At 47.4% G+C, this 22,829-nt stretch overlaps 1 protein-coding gene across 2 annotated transcripts in view; it reads left to right on the forward strand.

The window, feature by feature from the left end:
- Positions 1-11,921: 11,921 nt before the first annotated feature.
- The window catches only part of GLE1 (GLE1 RNA export mediator), a 570,581-nt gene continuing 559,673 nt past the window's right edge, over positions 11,922-22,829 (forward strand). The window contains exon 1 of one of the 2 annotated variants that reach the window (XM_069609167.1): positions 11,922-12,154. In XM_069609167.1, coding sequence (XP_069465268.1) covers positions 12,059-12,154 — 96 coding nt within the window. In that variant the 5' untranslated portion in view covers positions 11,922-12,058. The remainder of the gene's footprint in view (positions 12,155-22,829) is intronic. The other variant, XM_069609166.1, reaches the window with a different exon arrangement.

Below are 22,829 nucleotides of genomic sequence, written 5' to 3' on the forward strand. Positions count from 1 at the left end.
TCTGTTCATGGTCCGTCCTACATTTTCATGCCACATGAGCGGGTGGCCCGTCCCTTCTCTCTGTTCATGGTCCGTCCTCACTTTTCATGCCACAGGAGCGAGCGGCATGGCGTCCCTTCTCTCTGTTCATGGTGCGTCCTCGCTTTTCATGCCACATGAGCGGGCGGCATGGCGTCCCTTCTCTCTGTTCATGGTCCGTCCTAGATTTTCATGCCACATGAGCGGGCGGCATGGCGTCCCTTCTCTCTGTTCATGGTCCGTCCTCGCTTTTTATGCCACTTGGGCGGGTGGCCCGTCCCTTCTCTCTGTTCATGGTTCGTCCTCACTTTTCATGCCACAGGAGCGGGCGGCATGGCGTCCCTTCTCTCTGTTCATGGTACGTCCTCCCTTTTCATGCCACATGAGTGGGTGGCACGGGCGGCCCTTCTCTCTGTTCATGGTCCGTCCTCGCTTTTTATGCCACTTGGGCGGGCGGCCCGTCCCTTCTCTCTGTTCATGGTGCGTCCTAGATTTTCATGCCACATGAGCGGGCGGCCCGTCCCTTCTCTCTGTTCATGGTCTGTCTTAGATTTTCATGCCACATGAGTGGGCGGTCCGTCCCTTCTCTCTGTTCATGGTCCGTCCTCGCTTTTCATGCCACATGAGCGGACGGCATGGCGTCCCTTCTCTCTGTTCATGGTGCGTCCTAGATTCTATGTCAAGGCCGGAGGCTCGGATTATGCTTTCTCCACAACTTTACTGTTCAGCAGCAAAGAAACAAACATCATGAAAACATACAAAACTAATAAAAAACTACAATCACCATGAAAGTTTTTAAGTTTTGTAGTCCTTTCCCATTGGTCTTCAAACTGACCATGTGATATTTCAATAACCAGTCAAAAACAAGTCCTCAATGAACAAAACCACTTGCCCTCTCTCTATTCCTCCTCTTTCTTTGCTGCTCGGCAGCGAGTTAAGCACTTTTTCTCTTTATTAGTTCAGAATGTTGTGTGTGTGTGAATTGACAGTATAATACTTTGTTTGACACGCGTGCGTGTTTTTCTTCAGGCGGAGCATATCCGCTACAGATTAGGCGGCTCTCGGGAGTTGCGGCCGCGACGGGGCTGGTGCACCGGCGGCCGCAGCTCCTTGGATCCGTCAGAGAGGGCACTGCGCAACGGAAGAGAGAGCGCGACGGGACCGCGTAGTTCCGGCGCTCTCTTCTTCGTTCCGAATTCGAATTGTTTCACGAGTGTTACGCGAGTGACGGTGTATGATCTAGTAAAGGATCTTTCATTGCTTATTTGAGCCCAAAACAGCACGCATCGTTCGAACAAACGTAGCGTCCTGTCCAGGAGTACAACAGCGCCCCTGCAGGCTATCAGAAGATACCGCAATTTATACGGGCACAGTCTGAGGTAAAACCTGTGATTTGATATTATTATTATATCTTATATATAATCAGAACCAGGGAAGATATTTCAATTATTTACAAATTTGGCTCTCTGTACTGAGAGAGTTTGTTTGGAGGAAACAGACCCCTGGTATATATATATAATCATACCATACAGATTCTTGCACTCCCCAGGGCCTGAGAATCATGAGTTCCTCCAGTGATGAGGGGAATGCTAGAGTTAGCCAAAAGAGGAGCCACTCGGACATGACTGATGTCTTCCACAAAGCCCTGGGGGCTTCACTGGGACATGATCCTCAGCAAAGAGCACTGATGGAGGATTGACTCCGATTCTCTCAGAGCCTGGAGGAGGTCAAGGGCCTTAAGGCACGGATGAAATCAAAAGGGGGCAGTAAATCAGCCCGTAGGGCAGAGGAAGCCCACACCCCCCCAGGCACTTCACCGAAGAAGAAAGGTGGTAAAAGGAAGAGAAAGGGTAAGGCGGTGCCTGGCAGGGGACGAGAATCATATTCTAAAACCTCAGATGAGGGTGAGAATGATTGGGAGGAGGAGTATCCTGAAGAAGAGAAAGTCTTATCGATATCCTCATCAGAGGAAGAAAGCCACGAGGCGTCAAAGAAAAGGAAGAAGGAGGAGGCTGAAGATGATGGTGGAGAGGATGATGATTTCGATACGGAAGCACTAATTCATCCCAGATCAGCGGAATGGGAACCGCCCAAAAGAATTGCGGCATATTTAAAGAAACGCCTAAGGGCGCCACTGGCCAAAGAGGCTAGAAGCAAGATGAGGGCGGAATGCCCCAGACCACTCCTCCCGGAAGGTGCAGCCGATACACCTGTGATGGATGAAAAAATTATAACTTTCATGAGCAAGTTTACAAAAGATGTGAGGAAGGGTCTAGATAGATCCTGGCGATCATGCCAGGATAAGATTCTTGATATGACGGGACCCCTCACAAAGATTCTCCAGATGGGAGAAGAAGCAAAAGTAAAAGGGGAGCCGATAGACCCGGCAATTCTTATCGGATGGGCCCAAAGGGCGATTTGCATGTTGGGGAATGCTAATCATGCCATAACTACTGAAAGGAGGAGATCTTTACTAGTGAAGATCAACCCTAAATTAAGCGAATTAGTCTCATCAGAATCAGCCACATCGGCGAAGGGAAAATTATTTGGGGACTCCTTTATTAAGGAGCTCACCAAATTTGTAAATTCATACGCAGCCTTGGATAAGGCTCAAGCCTCTCTTAAGAGAGTTTTCGGGAAGCAAATTTTTGGATGGGCCAGCAGAGGCAGGGGTCGCTCGGCGGGCCGCTTCCAATTCAAACGATCCTTCCAGGACAGAGTAAATTGGCGTGAACAGGAAGAACGCAGACCAACGCCATTCTTCCCATCGAGGAGTAGGGGAAGAGGCAGAGTCTGGCGAGGGGAGCGTCAACAGAATAAACCAGGTGAGAATATCATACCCGCATTCTATTACCCCAGAGGTAGGGGGGAGAAATGCTCGATTTTTACAAAATTGGTTGAACATATCGGGGGATCCCTGGGTACGTCAGACCGCTCAGGGTTTTTATATAGATTTTATAGAAACACCATATCAGAGGGAACCGCCAAAGTGTTTAGAAATGAACAGAGAAGACAAGGCCTTACTGGAAAGAGAGTTACGGGCTTTGGAAAAGAAAAGAGCTCTACGCCCCGCTGCATGTCAGGTAGGAGGTTACATAAGCAATATGTTCATAGTAAAAGGGAGACACAAGACGAGACCAATCATAAATCTGAGAGGCCTAAACAGTTAAATAGCGTACAGACACTTCAAGATGGAAGGGATACATCTGTTAAGAGCCACCCTTATTCAGAGAGATTGGCTAGCTAGAATAGATTTGAAAGATGCATACCTGACCATTCCCATAGCAGAGGAACACTGCAGATTTCTGAGATTCATCTGGGAGAGAAGGATATGGGAATTTCGTTGTCTGCCTTTCGGCCTGGCATCAGCACCGTGGTGTTTCACCAAAATGATGAAACCTGTGGTATCTCATCTCAGAGCTCAAGTGATAAGATTTATAATCTATCTAGACGACATATGTCTGATGTGTCAGGAGAAGGAAACGTTGATAGAGCAGATTCAGGTAACAATAAATGTGTTAGAGGGTCTGGGGTTCCTGATAAATTGGGAGAAGTCCAGTATAGTACCTGTACAGTCAATAGAGTTTCTGGGTTTCATAGTGGATTCGATACAGGGAACTCTCAGTTTACCCATTCACAAGGTGAACGATATCAAGAAACATCTGAGGCATACTCTAGCGAAGGAAGAACTGTAGTTGAGAGACATTGTGAGATTGGTGGGCCGCCTAGCGGCATTAATTCAAGCGATATTCCCAGGACCTCTTCATTACAGGGCACTCCAGAGATTGAAGATCTGTCACCTCAGGAGGGGCGTTTCCTATGAATCAAAAGTGAATATTTCACAGGAGGTGAGAGAGGAGTTAGAATGGTGGCTCATTCATATGGATGCATGGAACGGGAGAGCCATATTTGGTTCATCCCCGGACCTTATTATCGAATCCGACGCCAGCAGACGGGGCTGGGGAGCCCGATGCGGGAACCTGTCGACAGGGGGCAGGTGGTCGGACCAGGAGACAAACCTCCGCATCAATTGACTGGAGTTGTTAGCGGGGTCCTTTGCAGTGAAATGCTGGACTCAGGAGAAAGCGCAATGTTGCATTCTGTTGAAGATGGACAATGTCTCCGCAGTCAGGTACATCAACAGACTGGGAGGGACGAGATACAGGTTATTGGCAGAACTAGCAAAAGATTTCTGGGAACTCTGTCTGGAGAGAAGAGTCTCAGTGACGGCGGAATATCTGCCGGGACAGATGAACGAAGTGGCCGATTGGAACTCGAGATACCTGGAAGCTGGACGAGGTGGTGTTCCGGGAACATATGACACAATGGGGGCCTTGTCAGATCGATCTATTTGCATCGAGACTAAACAAACAGCTTCCCCGGTTTTTCAGCTGGAGACCGGACCCGGAAGCGGAGGCAACAGATGCCTTCCTACAATCATGGGGTCACTAGACGTGTTACGCGTTCCCTCCTTTCTCCATGATAGCGAGGACGCTAGCGCATGTGAGACGCCAAAAAGCAACCATAATTCTAATTACGCCAGACTGGAAGGGGCAGGCATGGTTTCCCAGTCTACTGGAATTGTCGCATCACAACCCTGTAATTCTACCCAACACAGAATTTATTATTCGAGACCCCAGAGATCACAGTCATCCGCTAGTGAGGTCAGGAGGACTCAGGTTAATAGCGTGGGCGATTTCAGGAGATCTTGGGCTAGGCCAGGATTATCGAATGAGGCTGAGAACATCATTAGCGAATCCTGGGCCCCTCAAGGCGTATAGATCAGCATGGGATAGATGGAGTAGCTGGTGTTTGGAATGGAATATTCATCCCAATAGCGCAGATGTAGTTCATGTAGCCAATTTTTTAGCTCAGATGGCAGCGCAGGGGAAGGCTTACAGGACTATCAACACAGCCAGGTCTGCGATATCTGCGGGGCACCCTAGAGTAGAGGGCTTAGCGATTGGTGAACATCCTTTGATTTGTAGATTACTAAGGGGAGTAAAGATGCTGAGACCCCCTAGTGTAAAGTATAATCAATTGTGGGATGTAGATAAAGTCTTGATTATTTTTATCATGGCTGGATAATCAAGAATTGACACGGAAAGCGATCCATGCTCTTATGTCTTTTAGCGTTCAAAAGATCCTCTGATGTTAGAGCGCTGGAGGTTAACAGGAAGAGTATATCTCCGAACAGCGTGACTTTCCTTATAACTAAAAGGACCAAAACGGTTTTAAGATCCATTTCCTGAGTCTTCCCAACTCATCCAAAATTGTGTCCAGTCAGATGCATAGAGGAATATGAGGAGATGACGAGGGAGGTTAGACCCCCGGGGGTGTCACAATTGTTAATAGCAATTTGTAGACCATATAAAGTGGTTACACCGGCCACTATAGCTAGATGGCTAAGATGGGTCATGGTTCAAGTGGGCATCAATGTTGAGAGATATGGCGCCCACTCCTCTCGAGGAGTGATGGCTACTAAAGCGTTTAATATAGGAGCCAGAGTAGAAGATATTATGAGGGCTGCATATTGGTCGAATGAATCGACTTTTAAGACTTTCGATTCTAAGCCTATGGAAATTGCGACATTGTTAGTGGTGAGTAAGCTTTGAACAAGCATAATCCGAGCCTCCAGTCTTGACATAGAATTCAGATTTTCAACACATTCGTTACTGAAAGTCATAATTCTATTAAAGACACGGAGGCGAAGGATTATCCCAACCTATCAATCGTATGAATCTAAAGTTGATATTTTTATCAGGCTTAATGTGATATACAGGTTGTTTAGGAAATATGTTGTAATAGTCTTATTGAAAGTTATGGTTTATATGTATTTATGTATACGATTGTCCAACCCATATTTTCTTCAGTCTATAGTCACCTTTCTGAATTTTATGTTTCTATAGGGATGGCAGCAGACATTAAACAATCTGGGATCTGATTCAGGAGGCAGCCAGAGTTTCAAACAATCGCTTTTTATGCCACTTGGGCTGGCAGCCTGTTCCTTGTCTCTGTTCATGGTCCGTCCTCGCTTTTTATGGCACTTGGGCTGGCAGCCTGTTCCTTGTCTCTGTTCATGGTCCGTCCTCGCTTTTTATGCCACTTGGGCTGGCAGCCTGTTCCTTCTGTCTGTTCATGGTGCGTCCTAGATTCTATGTCAAGACCGGAGGCTCTGATTATGCTTACTCTTCAACTTTACTGTTCAGCAGCAAAGAAAAACATTTCCAAAGAACATGAATACAAATTTATAAAAACTACAATAACCATGTTTTTTGAACATTTGTAGTTCATTTCTATTGGTCTCCAACTGACCACGTGACCATTTCTAAACCAATAAAACAGTCCTCAATGAACAAATACTCCTGTCCTCTTTCCCTTCTTCCTCTTTCTTTGCTGCTCGGCAGCGAGTTAAGTACTTTCTTCTATATTTAACAGTTCGAAATCTGTGTATGCATGTTTATTTCACTTAGTGTGACGCGTGGTGTTTACGATATCAGGCGGAACATTTCCGCGACGGAAAGGCGGGGCTGGTGCTCCGGCGGCCGCAACGCCGGCGATCCGTCATAGAGGGCACTATATAACGGAAGAGAGAGCGCGACGGGACCGCGTAGTTCCGGCGCTCTCTCCTTCGTTATATTTCGTGTGTTTGGATTCAGTTCAGAACGAACGTTGTGTGATCCCAGAGGGAGACTCTCGGATATATATTGGATTAAGAGCAACAACAACACGCATCGCTCGAGCGTAGCGTCCTGTTATCAGCTCTACAGCGCCCCTGCAGGCAATACTCTGTCACTGCACCATAAATCGGGCACAGTCCCAGGTAAAACCTGTAAATTTGAGATCTACTCCTATATTTGGATAAATTATACCAAGGAAATCCTGGTATATATACTTATATATATATTTGAGTATATATATATATATATATATATATATATATATATATATATTATAATTATATATCATATCATAACATTTTGCCCCAGGGCCTGGGAATCATGAGTTCCTCTAGTGATGAGGGGAAGGCTGGGGTCAGCCAAAAGAGGAGCCATTCAGAAATGAATGTTGTCTTCCAGAAAGCCCTGGGGGCTTCTCTGGGACATAATCCGCAGCAGATAGCGCTGATGGAGGATTGGCTCAGACTATCCCAGGGCCTGGAGGCGGATAAGAGCCTTAAGGCTCGAATGAAGACAAAAGGGGGCAGTAATTTAGCTCGCAGGGCGGATGAAGCCCACACCCCCCCGAGCACTCCACCTAAAAAGAAAGGTGGCAAAAGAAAGAGAAAGGGTAAGACGGTGCCTCGCAGGGGACGAGTATCATCCTCAGATTCCTCAGAGGAGGGCGAGAATGACTGGGAGGAAGAATACCCCGATGAAGAGGAAGTGTTATCTATATCCTCCTCAGACGATGATCAGGAAGCGTTAAAGAAAAGGAAGAAAGAGGAGGAAGAGATAGCAGATGAAGGGGATTTCGATCCAGAAACCCTGATCCATCCCAGATCCTCAGAATGGGAACCTCCCAAGAGGATTTCAGCATATCTAAAGAAGCGCCTGAGAGCGCCATTAGCCAAAGAGGCGAGAAGCAAGATGAGGGCGGAATGCCCCAGACCTCTTCTCCCTGAGGGAGCGGCGGACACGCCGGTAATAGATGAAAAAATGATAACTTTTATGAGTAAGTTTACCAAAGATGTGAGGAAGGGCCTGGACAGATCCTGGCGTTCGTGTCAGGACAAGATGTTGGATATGACGGGGCCCCTCACAAAAATTCTCCAGATGGGAGAAGAAGCGAAGACGAAAGGAGAGCCGATTGACCCGGCAATACTTATCGGATGGACACAGAGGGCGATATGCATGTTAGGAAACGCTAATCATGCTATTACGACAGAAAGGAGGAGATCGTTACTAGTGAAGATTGATCCAAAATTGAGTGAATTGGCCTCCTCAGAATCTGCCACTTCGGCAAAAGGGAAATTGTTTGGGGACTCCTTCATAAAGGAGCTCACCAAATTTGTAAATTCATATGCAGCTTTAGACAAAGCTCAAGCCTCCCTTAAAAGAGTGTTCGGGAGACAGATTTTTGGACGGGCCAGCAGAGGGAGGGGTCGTTCGGCTGGCCGGTTCCAATACAATCGATCCTATCATGACAGATCACAATGGAGAGATTATGAGGAACGCAAACAAACACCGTTCTTCCCTTCGAGAGGTAGAGGAAGAGGCAGAAACTGGCGAGGTGAACGTCAGCAGAACAATCCAGGTGAGACCACCAATCCCAGGCGTAAATACCATAGAAGTGGGTGGGAGAACCGCCCAATTTTTACAGAATTGGTTGAACATATCAGGGGATACCTGGGTGATTCAGACTGCGCAGGGTTTTTATATAGATTTTCTAGACACACCCCAGCAGGAGAAACCACCAAAGGGAATAGTTTTGAACAGAGGAGACAAAATATTGTTAGAAAGAGAGTTGAGAGGTTTGGTAAACAAAAAACCCATACGTCCAGTTTCAGATCAGTCAAAGGGTTACATAAGCAATATGTTCCTAGTAAAAGGGAAACACAAGACAAGACCAATAATCAACCTGAGAGGTCTAAACAGTTACGTGGTATACAGACACTTCAAAATGGAGGGGATACACCTACTAAGGGATATTCTACTTCAGGGAGACTGGCTAGCCAGAATAGACTTGAAGGATGCATACCTGACTATTCCCATAGCAGAGGAACACTGCAGATTTCTGAGATTCATCTGGGGAGGAACGACATGGGAGTTTCGATGCCTCCCTTTCGGACTGGCATCAGCCCCATGGTGTTTCACCAAGATGATGAAACCAGTAGTATCACACCTCAGAGCTCAAGGGATACGACTCATAATTTATCTAGACGATATATGTCTGATGTGCCAGGAGAAGGAAACACTGGTAGGACAAGTGCAATTAACAATAGAATTATTAGAAAACCTGGGCTTCATTATAAATTGGGAGAAATCCAGCTTAATCCCAACACAGAAGATGGAATTCCTAGGGTTCATAGTGGACTCGGATCAGGGAACCCTCAGTTTACCCATTCACAAAGTGAACGAGATCAAGAAACAATTGAGACACACACTAGCAAAGGGAGAAATATCACTGAGGGACATAGCGAGATTGGTGGGACGCCTTGCGGCTTCAATTCAAGCAATCTTCCCGGGGCCATTACATTACAGGGCACTCCAGAGATTGAAGATATATCACCTCAGAAAGGGCGCTTCATACGAATCAAAAGTGAACATCTCACCAGAAGTGAGGGAAGAGTTGAATTGGTGGCTCATTCATATGGATGCATGGAACGGGAGAGCCATATTTGGTTCATCCCCGGACCTGATCATAGAATCAGACGCCAGCAGATGGGGCTGGGGAGCCCGTTGCGGGAATCTATCGACAGGGGGCAGATGGTCGGATCAGGAGACGAATCTCCATATAAACTGTCTAGAATTACTGGCCGGATCGTTTGCAGTCAAATGCTGGACACAAGAGAGAGTTCAATGTTGTGTCCTTCTAAAGATGGACAATATCTCAGCAGTCAGATATATCAACAGGCTGGGAGGGACAAAATCCAGAATTCTTGCGGAACTAGCAAAGGAATTTTGGGAACTTTGTCTGGAAAGAAGAGTTTCAGTGAGAGCAGAATATCTGCCGGGCCAACAGAATGTAGTGGCCGACTGGAATTCCAGATACCTCAGAGACTCCAGCGATTGGAAACTGGACGAGAGGGTGTTCCAGGAACTAATGTCTCGGTGGGGTCCATGCCAGATCGATCTTTTTGCATCGAGGTTGAACAGACAATTACCCCGATTTTTCAGCTGGAGACCGGACCCGGAGGCAGAGGCGATAGACGCTTTCCTGCAATTCTGGGGCTATCAGAGGAACTATGCATTTCCCCCGTTCTCCATGATAATGAGGACCCTTGCTCAGGTGAGACGTCAGAGGGCATCACTAATCCTAGTAACGCCAGATTGGAGAGGTCAGGTATGGTTTCCCAGTCTTATCAAAACCCACTGACCTTACCCAAGGGAGAATTAATAATACGAGACCCCAGAGGTCTCAGTCACCCTTTGGTGAGGTCAGGAGGAATCAACCTGGTAGCGTGGGCGATTTCAGGGGATCTTGGATTAGGCCAGGACTATCGAATGAGGCTGAGAACATCATCAACGAATCCTGGGCCCCCGGAACACACAAGGCTTATAGATCAGCATGGGCTAGATGGCGTAGCTGGTGTTTGGAGAGGAACATACATCCCGATGGAACGGATGTAGTACATGTAGCAAATTTTTTAGCTCAGATGGCAGCGCAAGGTAAAGCTTATAGAACCATTAACACGGCCAGGTCTGCGATATCGGCTGGACATCCTAGAGTTGATGGACTAGCGATTGGGGAACACCCATTAGTTTGTAGACTATTAAGAGGAGTAAAAATGATTAAACCGCCTAACGAGAAATATAGTGAATTATGGGATGTAGATAAGGTCCTGAGACTATTTTTGACATGGCCAGATAATCAAGATTTGACACGTAAAGCAATTTCAGGTAAATTAGCTATGATTTTATGTCTGTTAGCATGTAAAAGATCGTCTGATATCAGAGCACTGGAGATTAATAGGCAGAGTATGTCCCCCAATGGAGTGACCTTCCTCATTTCGAAGAGGACTAAGACAGGTTTGAAATCTATTTCATATGAGGCTTTTCCAAATCAACCAAAATTATGCCCAGTTAGATGCATAAAGGCATACGAAGATATGACGAGGGAAATAAGACCCCAGGGGGTAACTCAACTATTAATAGCGATTTGTAAACCTTTTAAAGCGGTTAGACCGGCGACCATAGCCAGATGGCTTAGGTGGGTGATGGCAGAAGCAGGCATAAATATTGAGAAATATGGCGCTCATTCAGTCAGAGGAGCGATAGCTACTAAGGCATATAACATAGGGGCTAGAGTAGAAGACATCATGAAATCGGCGGATTGGTCGAATGAATCGATTTTTAAGACTTTCTATTTTAAACCTTTAGAAAGTGCAACATCGTTAGTGGTAAGTAAGCTTTGAACAAGCATAATCAGAGCCTCCGGTCTTGACATAGAATTCAGATTTTCCACACATTCGTTACAGAAAGTCATAATTCTATTAAAGACACGGAGGCGAAGGATTATCCCACCCGATCAATCGTAAGAATGAGATGTTTACATAACATGTTTCTGATATCATTATGCAAAAAATCGTTTAAGAGGTATAATGAATATGATGATGTTGCTAATGTTCAATGTTTATACAAGTTATTACTAGATGTGGTATTATACGATTGACCCACCCTGTACTCAATTATAGTCACTGTTATAAATTATGTTTTTCTCTAGGGACGATGTCAGATGGCAAACAGATGGGAAATTGAGAATGGAAGAGAATATCAAAGACATACAGAACTCATCCTCGCAGAGTCAAAGAAAGAGGAAGAAGGGAAAGAGGACAGGAGTATTTGTTCATTGAGGACTGTTTTATTGGGTTAGAAATGGTCACGTGGTCAGTTGGAGACCAATAGAAATGAACTACAAATGTTCAAAAAACATGGTTATTGTAGTTTTTATAAATTTGTATTCATGTTCTTTGGAAATGTTTTTCTTTGCTGCTGAACAGTAAAGTTGAAGAGTAAGCATAATCCTTCGCCTCCGTGTCTTTAATAGAATTATGACTTTCTGTAACGAATGTGTGGAAAATCTGAATTTTCATGCCACATGAGCGGGCGGCATGGCGTCCCATCTCTCTGTTCATGGTCCGTCCTTGCTTTTTATGCCACTTGGGCGGGCGGCCCGTCCCTTCTCTCTGTTCATGGTGCGTCCTCGCTTTTTGTGGCACTTGGGCTGGCAGCCTGTTCCTTGTCTCTGTTCGTGGTCCGTCCTCGCTTTTTATGGCACTTGTGCGGGCGGCCGGCCCGTCCCTTTTCCCTGTGTACGCCCTGCGAGGGGAGCCGACGTCCGTCCTCGCTGTCAGCGGCCCTGTGTAACCGGCTGGGAGATGGCGACTGGGCGTCGCTGGGAGACGCTGGAGGCGCTGCGCCTGTCCACCAAGGGCCGCCTGCAGTATGACCGCGACTGGCTGCAGCGGGAGGAGGTGAGGCCTGGAGAGAGGTCCGGGGCCCGGGGGCTCCGAGCGTGGGTGGCTGGCGCCTAGAAGCCACTAACAGCGCTTAGAAGACCCCGGCCGCTTGATAGCTTGGGGGCGAGCCGGACATTAGGGTCAGAAGAGGGGCCGCACAGCTGTCATTCCCTGGGGTGGGGTGACCGGTCTTGGAGGCGTGCTTGTGTGTCCTGGGAGGGTTGGTTGCAGGTGACTTTATTGGCTTGACACGTTGCACTCATGTTGTCAAAGGAACTACAGGGGCTGCATGCACGTCCCCGTTCCCTCCAGTGGGGAGGGGCTGCATGCATGTCCCCATTCCCTCCAGTGGGGAGGGGCTGCATGCATGTCCCCGTTCCCTCCAGTGGGGAGGGGCTGCATGCATGTCCCCGTTCCCTCCAGTGGGGAGGGGCTGCATGCATGTCCCCGTTCCCTCCAGTGGGGAGGGGCTGCATGCATGAGGGGCTGCATGCACGTCCCCGGTCCCTCCAGTGGGGAGGGGCTGCATGCACGTCCCCGGTCCCTCCAGTGGGGAGGGGCTGCATGCATGTCCCCATTCCCTCCAGTGGGGAGGGGCTGCATGCATGTCCCCGTTCCCTCCAGTGGGGAGGGGCTGCATGCATGTCCCCGTTCCCTCCAGTGGGGAGGGGCTGCATGCATGAGGGGCTGCATGCACGTCCCCGTTCCCTCCAGTGGGGAGGGGCTGCATGCACGTCCCCGTTCCCTCCAGTGGGGAGGGGCTGCATGCACGTCCCCGTTCCCTCCAGTGGGGAGGGGCTGCATGCACGTCCCCGTTCCCTCCAGTGGGGAGGGGCTGCATGCACGTCCCCGTTCCCTCCAGTGGGGAGGGGTTGCATGCATTACATGTCCCATTCCCCCTCCAGTGGTGATGGGCTGCATGCATTACATGTCCCATTCCCCCTCCAGTGGTGATGGGCTGCATACATTACATGTCCCATTCCCCCTCCAGTGGTGATGGGCTGCATACATTACATGTCCCATTCCCCTCCAGTGGTGATGGGCTGCATACATTACATGTCCCATTCCCCCTCCAGTGGTGATGGGCTGCATACATTACATGTCCCATTCCCCTCCAGTGGTGATGGGCTGCATACATTACATGTCCCATTCCCCTCCATTGGTGACGGGCTGCATACACCTCCCATCCCCTCCAGTGGTGACGGGCTGCATACATTGCATGTCCCATTCCCCTCCAGTGGTGACGGGCTGCATACATTGCATGTCCCATTCCCTCCAGTGGTGACGGGCTGCATGCACGTCACATCCCCTCCAGTGGCGATGGCTTTGGGTTCCAGCTGTTTCTACATGTTGCCTTCTCTGGCTGCGTTAACACAGGTTGCTGCTGTTTTCTCTCCTCATTCAGGTCCCTGTCCCAGGATGCAGTCGAGCTGCTCCTGCCCAGACTTCATTAGTCTTGCAAAAGCCCCTGTGTCTTGTATGGAGGAAGGCACAGGAAAGTGTCTTATTTTCTACTTCTGATTCTGTCTTCCTGTTTGTGCTGTTGGTCAGTCTCGATTTCCAGCTTATGCTTGTTTGTACTGTATATAATGAGGTAATCTGCAAGTTTAAAGTGTTGCCCCAATGGCCTGTGTGGTGCTCGCTTGTTGTGCTCCCGGCGGTACGTTGTGTATTCCCTCTTCTAGGTGTCCTGTGGTGGCTGTGGCGGTGGTGTGCAGTGCACTGCTGCTGAACGACCCCAGTCCTGTAATGTTCTAAGGATTTTTTATTTTATTGATTCAGCTGGATTAAATCAACTTTTTAATATATTTTATATATTTTACAGAAAAAGTAGCAAAAAGTGTGCGTACAATAAAACAAGCAACACATGGCAATCATGTTCACATGATATAAGATATTTGATCCAATTTTAGCTGTTATAATAGCGTTACAACTCACAAGAATCTAAAACGAAGGCTTCTAAAAATGTAGCTGTTGCAATGTGAATTGGAGTGGAAGATGTACGTAGAATAACTTCCCACCTCCTCTTTGTTTATGTAACCAAGATGGGAGCAGCATTTTGCAAACTGCTTCAGACGCAACCAAGTTAATGCTGGACAAAGCGAGATCAAATGTTCAAGAGTCTCTTTACACAGTCAGTCCTGACAGAAACGACACACATGATGCTCTATGGAGGTGAACTTGCGTGTCGCCAGCAAATCTCAAGCAGGCCACAGATTGAAGCAAAGGCGTTGAATAGATGTACGAACCCATGAACAAGGTGATTTGCAGAGATAGCATTCCTGATGACGCAATTTCTTGTCTCCGAATGGATTGCAAGCGAAGTGTTTATATTTCAAACAATAATTTCTTGTCTCAATCCAGTCTAGTTGAGATATTTTCCATTTAGCTTAGTCTGGATTAGAGACAAGTGCTTCAATAGAAACATCAGCCAGGGCGAGAAGTCGCTAGATGCCCTTTGTCCACGCTTGTACAAATAGGTGTTGGGATGTGAAAACTTTCAACATAACATTCATGTTCGTGGAAATAAGACATTTTCTAAATAAAGCACAAAGGCGCCAATGATAGAGTGCATTGAGCGAAACCAGTCCCAGTTCCTAGCGCAGCCAAGCTCCTGGAATACACTGAGGAAGTTGGAGGATGTTGCCAGAATTATTTGTTGGGCAAAATCGCTATCGTCTCCAATCCATACAGCAGACACTGGGTAACTTTTAGGTTCCAGTATGCTAGTGCAGATTCTATAGAGGATTTACCATATCTCGATAATAGAATCTTAGTTTGCGATATGGCTGACAGTAGCTTTCGCTCAATGGCTCCCAAATGGCATCGAGTTAACTAAACTTAAAACCATCCCTAAATACATGCAACTGGGGACCACTTCCAATTTTATATTAATAGACCATAACATTTGACCTAGAGCCGATCTATTTGGTAAGTTATGATTTTTTTAAAATTAATTTTCAACAACCAACACAAAACCAAACTTACAGTGCACATAATAATGTTAATACACATCACTTTATCTCTATCCACTGTTTCGCCCCCCCCAGCCTACTTTCCTTCCTATTCTGTTTCTTTGTCAAGCAATAGGGATTCCATATCGATTGTTTCTGGGGGGTCCTGGTCACTAGCCCCGTCATGCATTGGCCCAAATAATTCAGCGATTAGTTGTTTCCAGGCCATCAAAGTCGCTATCCCCACGGGCTCCCAATGCTTTCTGATCATTCGTTTTAGTTGCTTAGATGCACAGGGACGGGTCATCCACCATCTTGCAAGCTCTCTGCCATATTTCCCACCCAAGTGCCATCATTCTCGGGCGCCCTTCCATATCCGATTTAGGCAACCACATCATTTCTCTAAGGAAAAATGGAGCACAATCCATTTGGAACAACCTGGATTCAGAGGCTGGCTCCTCAGAAAGCCATTTAGCCACGTACTGAAGCTGGCTTGCTATGTAATAGATCTCATAGTTTGGTAGTTTTATGCCCCCTTTCTCGTGTGTGTTTTGCAGCTTCCAAAGGGCCACCCTGTTCCTCGTCCCTTGTCAGAGGAATTCCCTGCATATACTGCTCAATTTAACAAAGAATTGCCTAGGTATCGGGTATGGGATATTCCTGAAGTAGTGCAACAGTCCATCACTTCCGAGACATATTGGAGGTTTTCTTCAGGGTAGCGCAGATACAACAACATATCATCAGCATACAAGGAAATTAAATTAGATTCCCCCTTTATAACAATGCCTATTGTCATACTGCTGCTTCAGGTATATTGCCAATGGTTCTAAGGCCAGGATATACAACATAGGGGACCACGGACATCCCTGTCTGGTGCCTCTACTAAGTTGCCACCTCTGCGATATAACTGTACCTGTCTTCACTCTGGCCAGCGGTTCACAATATAATAATTTGGCCCATTTAAGATACCCTGGCCCTATTCCATAATTTGTCAGAGTAGCAATCAACCATGGCCATTTGACCGAGTCAAAGGCCTTTATTGCATCCAGCGACACTATTGCCATCTCACTTGTCACTTCGTTGGCATATTCAATGACTCAGTGGAGTCGCCCAAGATTGTTGGGTATATTCCTGTTAAGGACATAACCAGTTTGGTCGGGGTGTATTAATTTAGTAATGACTCTCCTCATTCTATTTGCCAGGGCCGCTGTCAGTATTTTACTGTCCTCATTCAGCATCGACAGGGGTCTGTAGGAGACGCACTCACAGCTGGACTTGTTAGGTTTGGGAAGCGGTATGATGATCGCTTCTCTCAGGGACTCTGGTAGCCTTCCGACTTCGTATGCTTCGCTGAGCATATCTAAAAGTGGTGGGAGTACCTCATTTTAATACATTTTATAAAATTCACTAGGGAGTCCATCGGTCCCGGGGTCTTACTAGTGGGTAGCTGCCTCACCACTTCTTCCAGTTCCTCTAAAGTGATTGGTGCGTCTAGCTCCTCACGCTCTTCAAGCGCTAATCTGCGGCAATCCTATATCCTCCAGAATTTCACCTTTTTCCTTGCTATCACTTTCCTCCACATACCCATACAAGATGCGGTAATAGTCTGCACATTCTAGATTCACTTCCTCTTGGGTGTCTGCTGTACTTCCATCCTCTTTCGCTATCGTCCTGATTACCAGTCTGGGGGTCTCGCTTTTGTAGAACCATGCCAGACCTCTCCCTGGTTTATCTCCCCCTGCATGCTGTCTCTATGTATTTTTTATAGTTCAAATTGCACAGCCTTTCCCAATATCCCGCGCATTTCTGCTGCAGCCTAGTATTACTTCATTATCGTCTATGGTGCTACCTCCCCTTTTCAGTGCCTTTTCTAACTCTGTTTTCGCTTCTTGTAGTTCTGCCAAAATCCCTCCTTGTAACTTAAAAGCTTCCCAGAGAACACCTGCTGACTCCACACTGCCTGCATTGGTCTCAAAATAGCTTATTATTTTCTCTTTCGTGTCCTCCCTGAAAATGTTGTCCTTCAGCGCTTCTGCTCGGAGGCACCATGTCGGTATTTTCGCTCTGGGAGGTCGATATTGCCATATCAGTACCAGCGGCGAGTGGTCCGATGGGACCCTCGCTTTATATTCTGTCTGCACTATTTCTGTCATCATTTCATGCGTGACAAACACATAATCCAATCTGGTGTATAGGTTCTGGGGGGCAGAAACATGCGAGTATTGTCAATCTTGCGGATAATGAGATCTCCATGCATCCTCTAACCCAAAGTTTGTTGCAGTATCTTGGCTGCTGGGGTCGGTCTATCTATTTTAGTCTGATCTATCTATTTTTGGGTTTAGTACGCAATTAAAGTCCCCTCCAGAAATCACTGCCCCTTCCAGGCTAACGCTGAGTTTGCAATATAGGGTTCTGTAGCATGCCGCTGTATCCTGATTCGGGTCATATGTATTTGATACATCTCCTTGGTTTCCACCAATCCCTTTTTAATATTACCATCCTCCCGTCTGGTTCAACTGCAGAGTGCAATAGCTGAAACGGTACATGTGGTTCCACCCAGGTGATTACTCCTCTAGCATAAGCCGAGTATGTTGCACCCACAACAGTCCCTATCCACTTCTGAACCACTTCCAGTTTTTCCTGCGTTAGGTGAGTCTCTTGCAGCAAAGCTATGTCTATTTTCTGCCTGCACAGGTACATCATAACCTCATTTCCTTAAGTAGCTATTGAGCCCTCTCACATTCCAGGTAACTACTTTAAGGTCTCTCATAGCATATCCGGGTCTCGCTCCACCCTCCACAAGTGCCCGCCAGGTCTGTCGGGTCTCAGTTCTTCCCTTTTTTCATGTAGGCTTGTTCCCCAATACAAACTTCTCCTAACTACTAACTCTTCCCCAAACACGCCACTCTCTCCCACCCTCCTCCCGTCGCACTCCCCAATTCTTCCCCAACTGTTGCCCAGCCCCATCCCTGGATCTCAGGCACCCCCGCATCTAGCCCTTTCCGGCAGTTACCTTACTTGCAGCTCAGCAGGGAGATGTTGCCCTAGTGGCGGTCCTCCTAATCTGACCTCCCGGTGGTAGGCTGTCTCCGTCCCTTTGCTCCTTATTAAAAAATCTGGCTAATCGCACCTTCCACTCTCCTTCATACATTACACATTCTATATTCCAGTCCAGCTTGTTCAAATGTCTCATAGTACCGTAACCCATTACCCCACGCCTTTCTCTTAACATGCACAGCTACTAGGTCACCTATCGTATCCCTCTCAACCCTGCTCGTCGTCCTGCTCCGGACAGCCGTGTTCGTCCAGCCACGTTGCTGCATCTTCCGGGGTGTCAAAAAGATGCGTTCTGTCTTTGTGGAAAATCTTTGTTTTGCAGGGTACAGCAACATGTATTTAAATCCGGCCGTGCGCAATTTTCTCTTAATCGCTACGTAGCTATAGCGTTGTCTCTGGACTAGCATAGTGTAGTCAGGATATTCTGTCATGGTCGCAGACGCTCTTTCGTCCCTCTTTTCCTGAAGAACTCTAAAATATTTTCCCTGTCCCTGTAGTTCAGGATCTTCGCTATAAATGCTCTCAGAGGGGCTCCAGGTTTCGGCTTCCTCATCAAGGCCCTGTGCGCACGTTCAACCGCAAACCCTTGGGAGAGCTTATTTGCTCTTATCTCTTGTATGATCATGTTTTCCACATAATTCGTGGGGTCTTGGCTTTCTTCCCCCTCCAGCAGACCGACCACGCGTATATTGTTGCGTCTCGCTCTTCCTACTGCCTCCTCTGCTCGATTTTCCAGGTTGGCTACCTGCTGCTTCAGTATGTGGACTGCCTTGGTGTTATCCGTGCTAGTTTCTGTGATTTTCACAGCACTCTCCAGGCCGCTGGTCCTCTCCGTCAGTGCTCTCACGTCTTGCCTCAATAGATTGATGTCCACTCCTACCGCATCTATTTTCGTTTCTAGTGCAGTCCTTAGTTCTGCCATCGCCGTCCCCCACAAGGCTTTCAGTTCCGTTATGGCTGTTAAGATCATTTGGTTTTCACTTGATTTAGCCGTTCCTGCGGATGCCGTAGCCACACTTTGTGTTGGGGTGGTGGGAGACTGCTGTGGTTTAGCAAAAATGTCCATTGTGGGCTGCTTGCCCTTGCCCCCTCTCACCGACATTTCCGTCTTGTTATTGACTCTCGGGTCTGATGCACCAGCCGCGCTCCGGTCTGTGGTCTTCCGCAGCCTTTCACCTGTCTGAGGGTTTTGTGTGGTATGTCCCACCTCTATTTCCGTGTTGCCCTCTGGGGGGGTCACTGCCTCACTACACCAGGTACTTGCTTGCCTGTACCCTGCGCTGTCATTTGCATTAATGGATTCATGCCCATGTACACCTGGGGCTATGCCTCTTCTCCCCAGGTCTCATTGGTACCGTCTCCACCTACCGGCACTGCTGTTGGGCTGGGCAACATAGATTTTACTCAAATCCACTTTTCCGCTATACTCCGCATCCGGGCTCTGTGGAGTTCGTGCATAGTATTGTGTGAGATTGACTTCTTGTTGCCTCAGCCAGCCCTTAATTACACACCTGCGCCTTTTCAGCAACACAGCCACACGTTCATTCTCCTATGTGCCTGCCCTGGGCGTAATACGCGGCTGTCCCTCTGCCTCCGGGTCCACTTTATTTAGTATAGCGGCTGCGCCGGCCGTGTCAGCCTTCTCTCCAGGCCCCTGGCATCCGTGTCTAGGGTAGCTCCAAAATGCTTTGTACAGCCTGTGCACGTGCTTACGTTGGGATTAAACCCTCTGGCATCCACGGGGTGCTCCTTTCCGATCGCCTCGGTCCGGGCGCTCCTGCACTTTATTTGTTTACATGAGCTTGTCTTCCATGCAACGTATGTGATCTTGGGCTGAAAGGGTCATTCAGGTCATGCCGTGCGGGGGTAGACGGTCCCAATCAGAAGCCCTCGGTCAGGTGAAATACACCGCCGTCCATAGAAAGTCAGCTTTCACTTTGCCTCAGCCAGCCCTCCGATGTACGTCCATGCCTCCTGCGCAGTGCATCTGGTCTTCTGCTTGGCCGCACGTCCCTCGTTATACGTGTCTGCTCTGCTTCGTAATACACGGCTGCCTCTCTGCTTCTATAATGCAGCGTCTATTCCAGCCGTATCAGCCTTCCTTCCGGGCACTTGGTATTCATTTCTCAGGGGGCCCCGGACTTCGCAGCACAGCGTGTGCACGCGCTTGCGCTGGGATTGGGTTTGTCAGCGCCCGCAGGGGGGTCCTTCACTTTCGCCTCAGTCCAGGTGTTCCCGCACTTCGTCCCTCTAATATATGCACTGGTTTTCCTCAGCTCCCAAACAGACACGCTCCTCCACTGCTGCAGTGCTTATCGTGGCAGGCGCAATGCTGGCTCCTGGAAGCTCCTTTGTTCGTTCTTCGCCGCCATCTTGTCATCAGCCTTTCTTTCACTGCTGGAGGCTACAATGTTTCATAACTTTTTTCCTCGGCAGTCGATCTGCTCGAAAGACAATGCATCTGTCTCGGCTCCCATTCGCATTGATTCTTGCCAACTTTCTCATTGAAATTGACAGGCTGGAAATATGCAATTACACGGATCAATTGCCGGATCCAGGAGCACCGAAAAAGAGCAGTCTATTGCATGGCTGCCCAAGCCACACCCCCATTTGGTAAGTTATGATCTGTGTTTTCATAGTGTTAATTTTCAGTTCATTTTGAGCAATGTATCAAAAGCAGTCGATAGGTTCTGTAGGCCCATGGGCGTTTTAGAGATGAGCACAAGGCCATCTGCATATAATAATGCCTTTTATAGATGTGCCACTAATCTTGGAAGAATCCGAGATAACGTCCTCAAAAACCTGTTGAACATCATGTATGAAGAAGTTAAATGGGGCTGAAGCAAGGATGCACCCTTGCTCTCGGGATGTTCGGATCGATGATGAAAGCAATCCCTCCATGGACAGGCGAATCTGGATGGACATATTTGAAAGAAAAGCGTGAATGATATCGCTTAATGGGGAAGGGCACCCAGCTCTAAGTAATTTCAACATGAGAACGACTCTGGGAAACCGAGTCGAAGGCCGAATGAAAGTCTACAAAGGCGAAGTAGATGGGTTGTTATGAGGCATGTGACTGGGCTTTTATTGCATAGAGGCAGGACAGATTCACTGCCGTGCCCATGCCTGCAACAAACCCTGATTGATTCGGGTCACGTTTCTGATGGGATAAAGACCAAGCATTGAAGTCATGCAGTATCAGCCGGCCAAAGATCTTCCCAGGAGCGTCAAGCAACGCATTTGGTCTATAATTATGGGGTGCAGATCGATCACCCTTTTTGAATATGGGTACGATATAATGATGTACACCATGAGACCGGAATGACACGGTTTAACAAAATATGTTGAAATATTTTATGTAAGCTAATTGGCCATTGATAGGAGTGAGCCTTAAGCATCGCATTATGTAACCCATCGGGGCTAGCTGCTCGTGATGAGCTGTATTTCTTGATGTGTTTACCGAGCATTCTACCAGCCAGGGGGAGGTGGAGTGTTGGTCATATCTATAGTTAGTGTGGGTCAGCATAGAGTTTAGAGAAATGCTGTAACCACTGATGCTCTTGCACACCATTGGACTGCACACTAAGCTGCTTGGCATGGGTGCAATTATTTAACAATGTCCAGGATTCGGCAATGTTTTTATTGGCCAACGCTATGAGCATAGATTGGCTTTCCTTTTGAAACAATAGCGCTTTTCTTGCTCTGATCCAATTGTGATATTTGCACTTTGCTGATTTAAGTGCCCTTGCTTGATCAGGTATCAAAGATGTTAGAATTGATTTTCTCTCCCTCCTGTATTCCGCCCTCCTGGATCTAAGTGCTTGATCATATGAATGTCTATGGTTGAAAGCAGTTGGTCTTGTTGTCATAATCGCTTTTTTGAACAGAGACAAGGCATGTGTATTGCATCGGAGCACCCTTGGTTAAATAACCGCTAAGCGCACTATTCAACCTATGTAGATTAGATTCTGACCACCTAAAACGAATTTTGGCATTATCAATTGAGGATTGCTTTGACCATTGTCTCACTGATTGGGCTGTGTTACGTGACCATGACCATCGAAGTGATAACCAGTTATGAGAGCTATGGGGTTGAGGGATGATTTCAAATCTTTCAATGATCGAGGAAAAATGTCGCATCTACATAAATGTATTCGATAATACTAGCTGAAGAGCCCTTTGCCAAGTGTATTGGGGCGGTACATCTCCTGCAAAAGCTCCATTTGCCGTTCTAAAGTTCCTATCCGCCATGAAGGTTTGCTATCTCACGGCGTTAGATTACTTTGAACAAACCTTGGTGTGTATGCAGTCGAAGTCTAGGTTGCCTACTATAATAGTTGTAGTAATATTGCAGGCCATACATATCACATCTAATAAATCAGTGGGAGCTTGATAAAAGGTGTCGTCTGGTATGCCAGCCGGATTGCGGTAAAGGTTTAATAGGGCAATGGTCTGATGATTTACCACAATCTTGACTAGTTGTAAGAAGTTACTAAGGGAGGCCCATGGTTGCACAGACGCCCCAGAGCTTGTTTTAACCGCGACCAAAAAGCCAGACGTTGGTCTTCCCTTCATCGCAGCCTTGGCTGGAAGTAGGCACATTTCATGATCGTCCCATAATGGCATTGCTTTTAACCAGGTTTCCTGAACTACCAAAATGTCAAATGCATCTATGTGAT

The sequence above is a fragment of the Ambystoma mexicanum genome, chromosome 8 (genome assembly GCF_040938575.1).
Source record: "Ambystoma mexicanum isolate Mex_15411 chromosome 8, UKY_AmexF1_1, whole genome shotgun sequence".
Lineage (NCBI taxonomy): Eukaryota > Metazoa > Chordata > Amphibia > Caudata > Ambystomatidae > Ambystoma > Ambystoma mexicanum.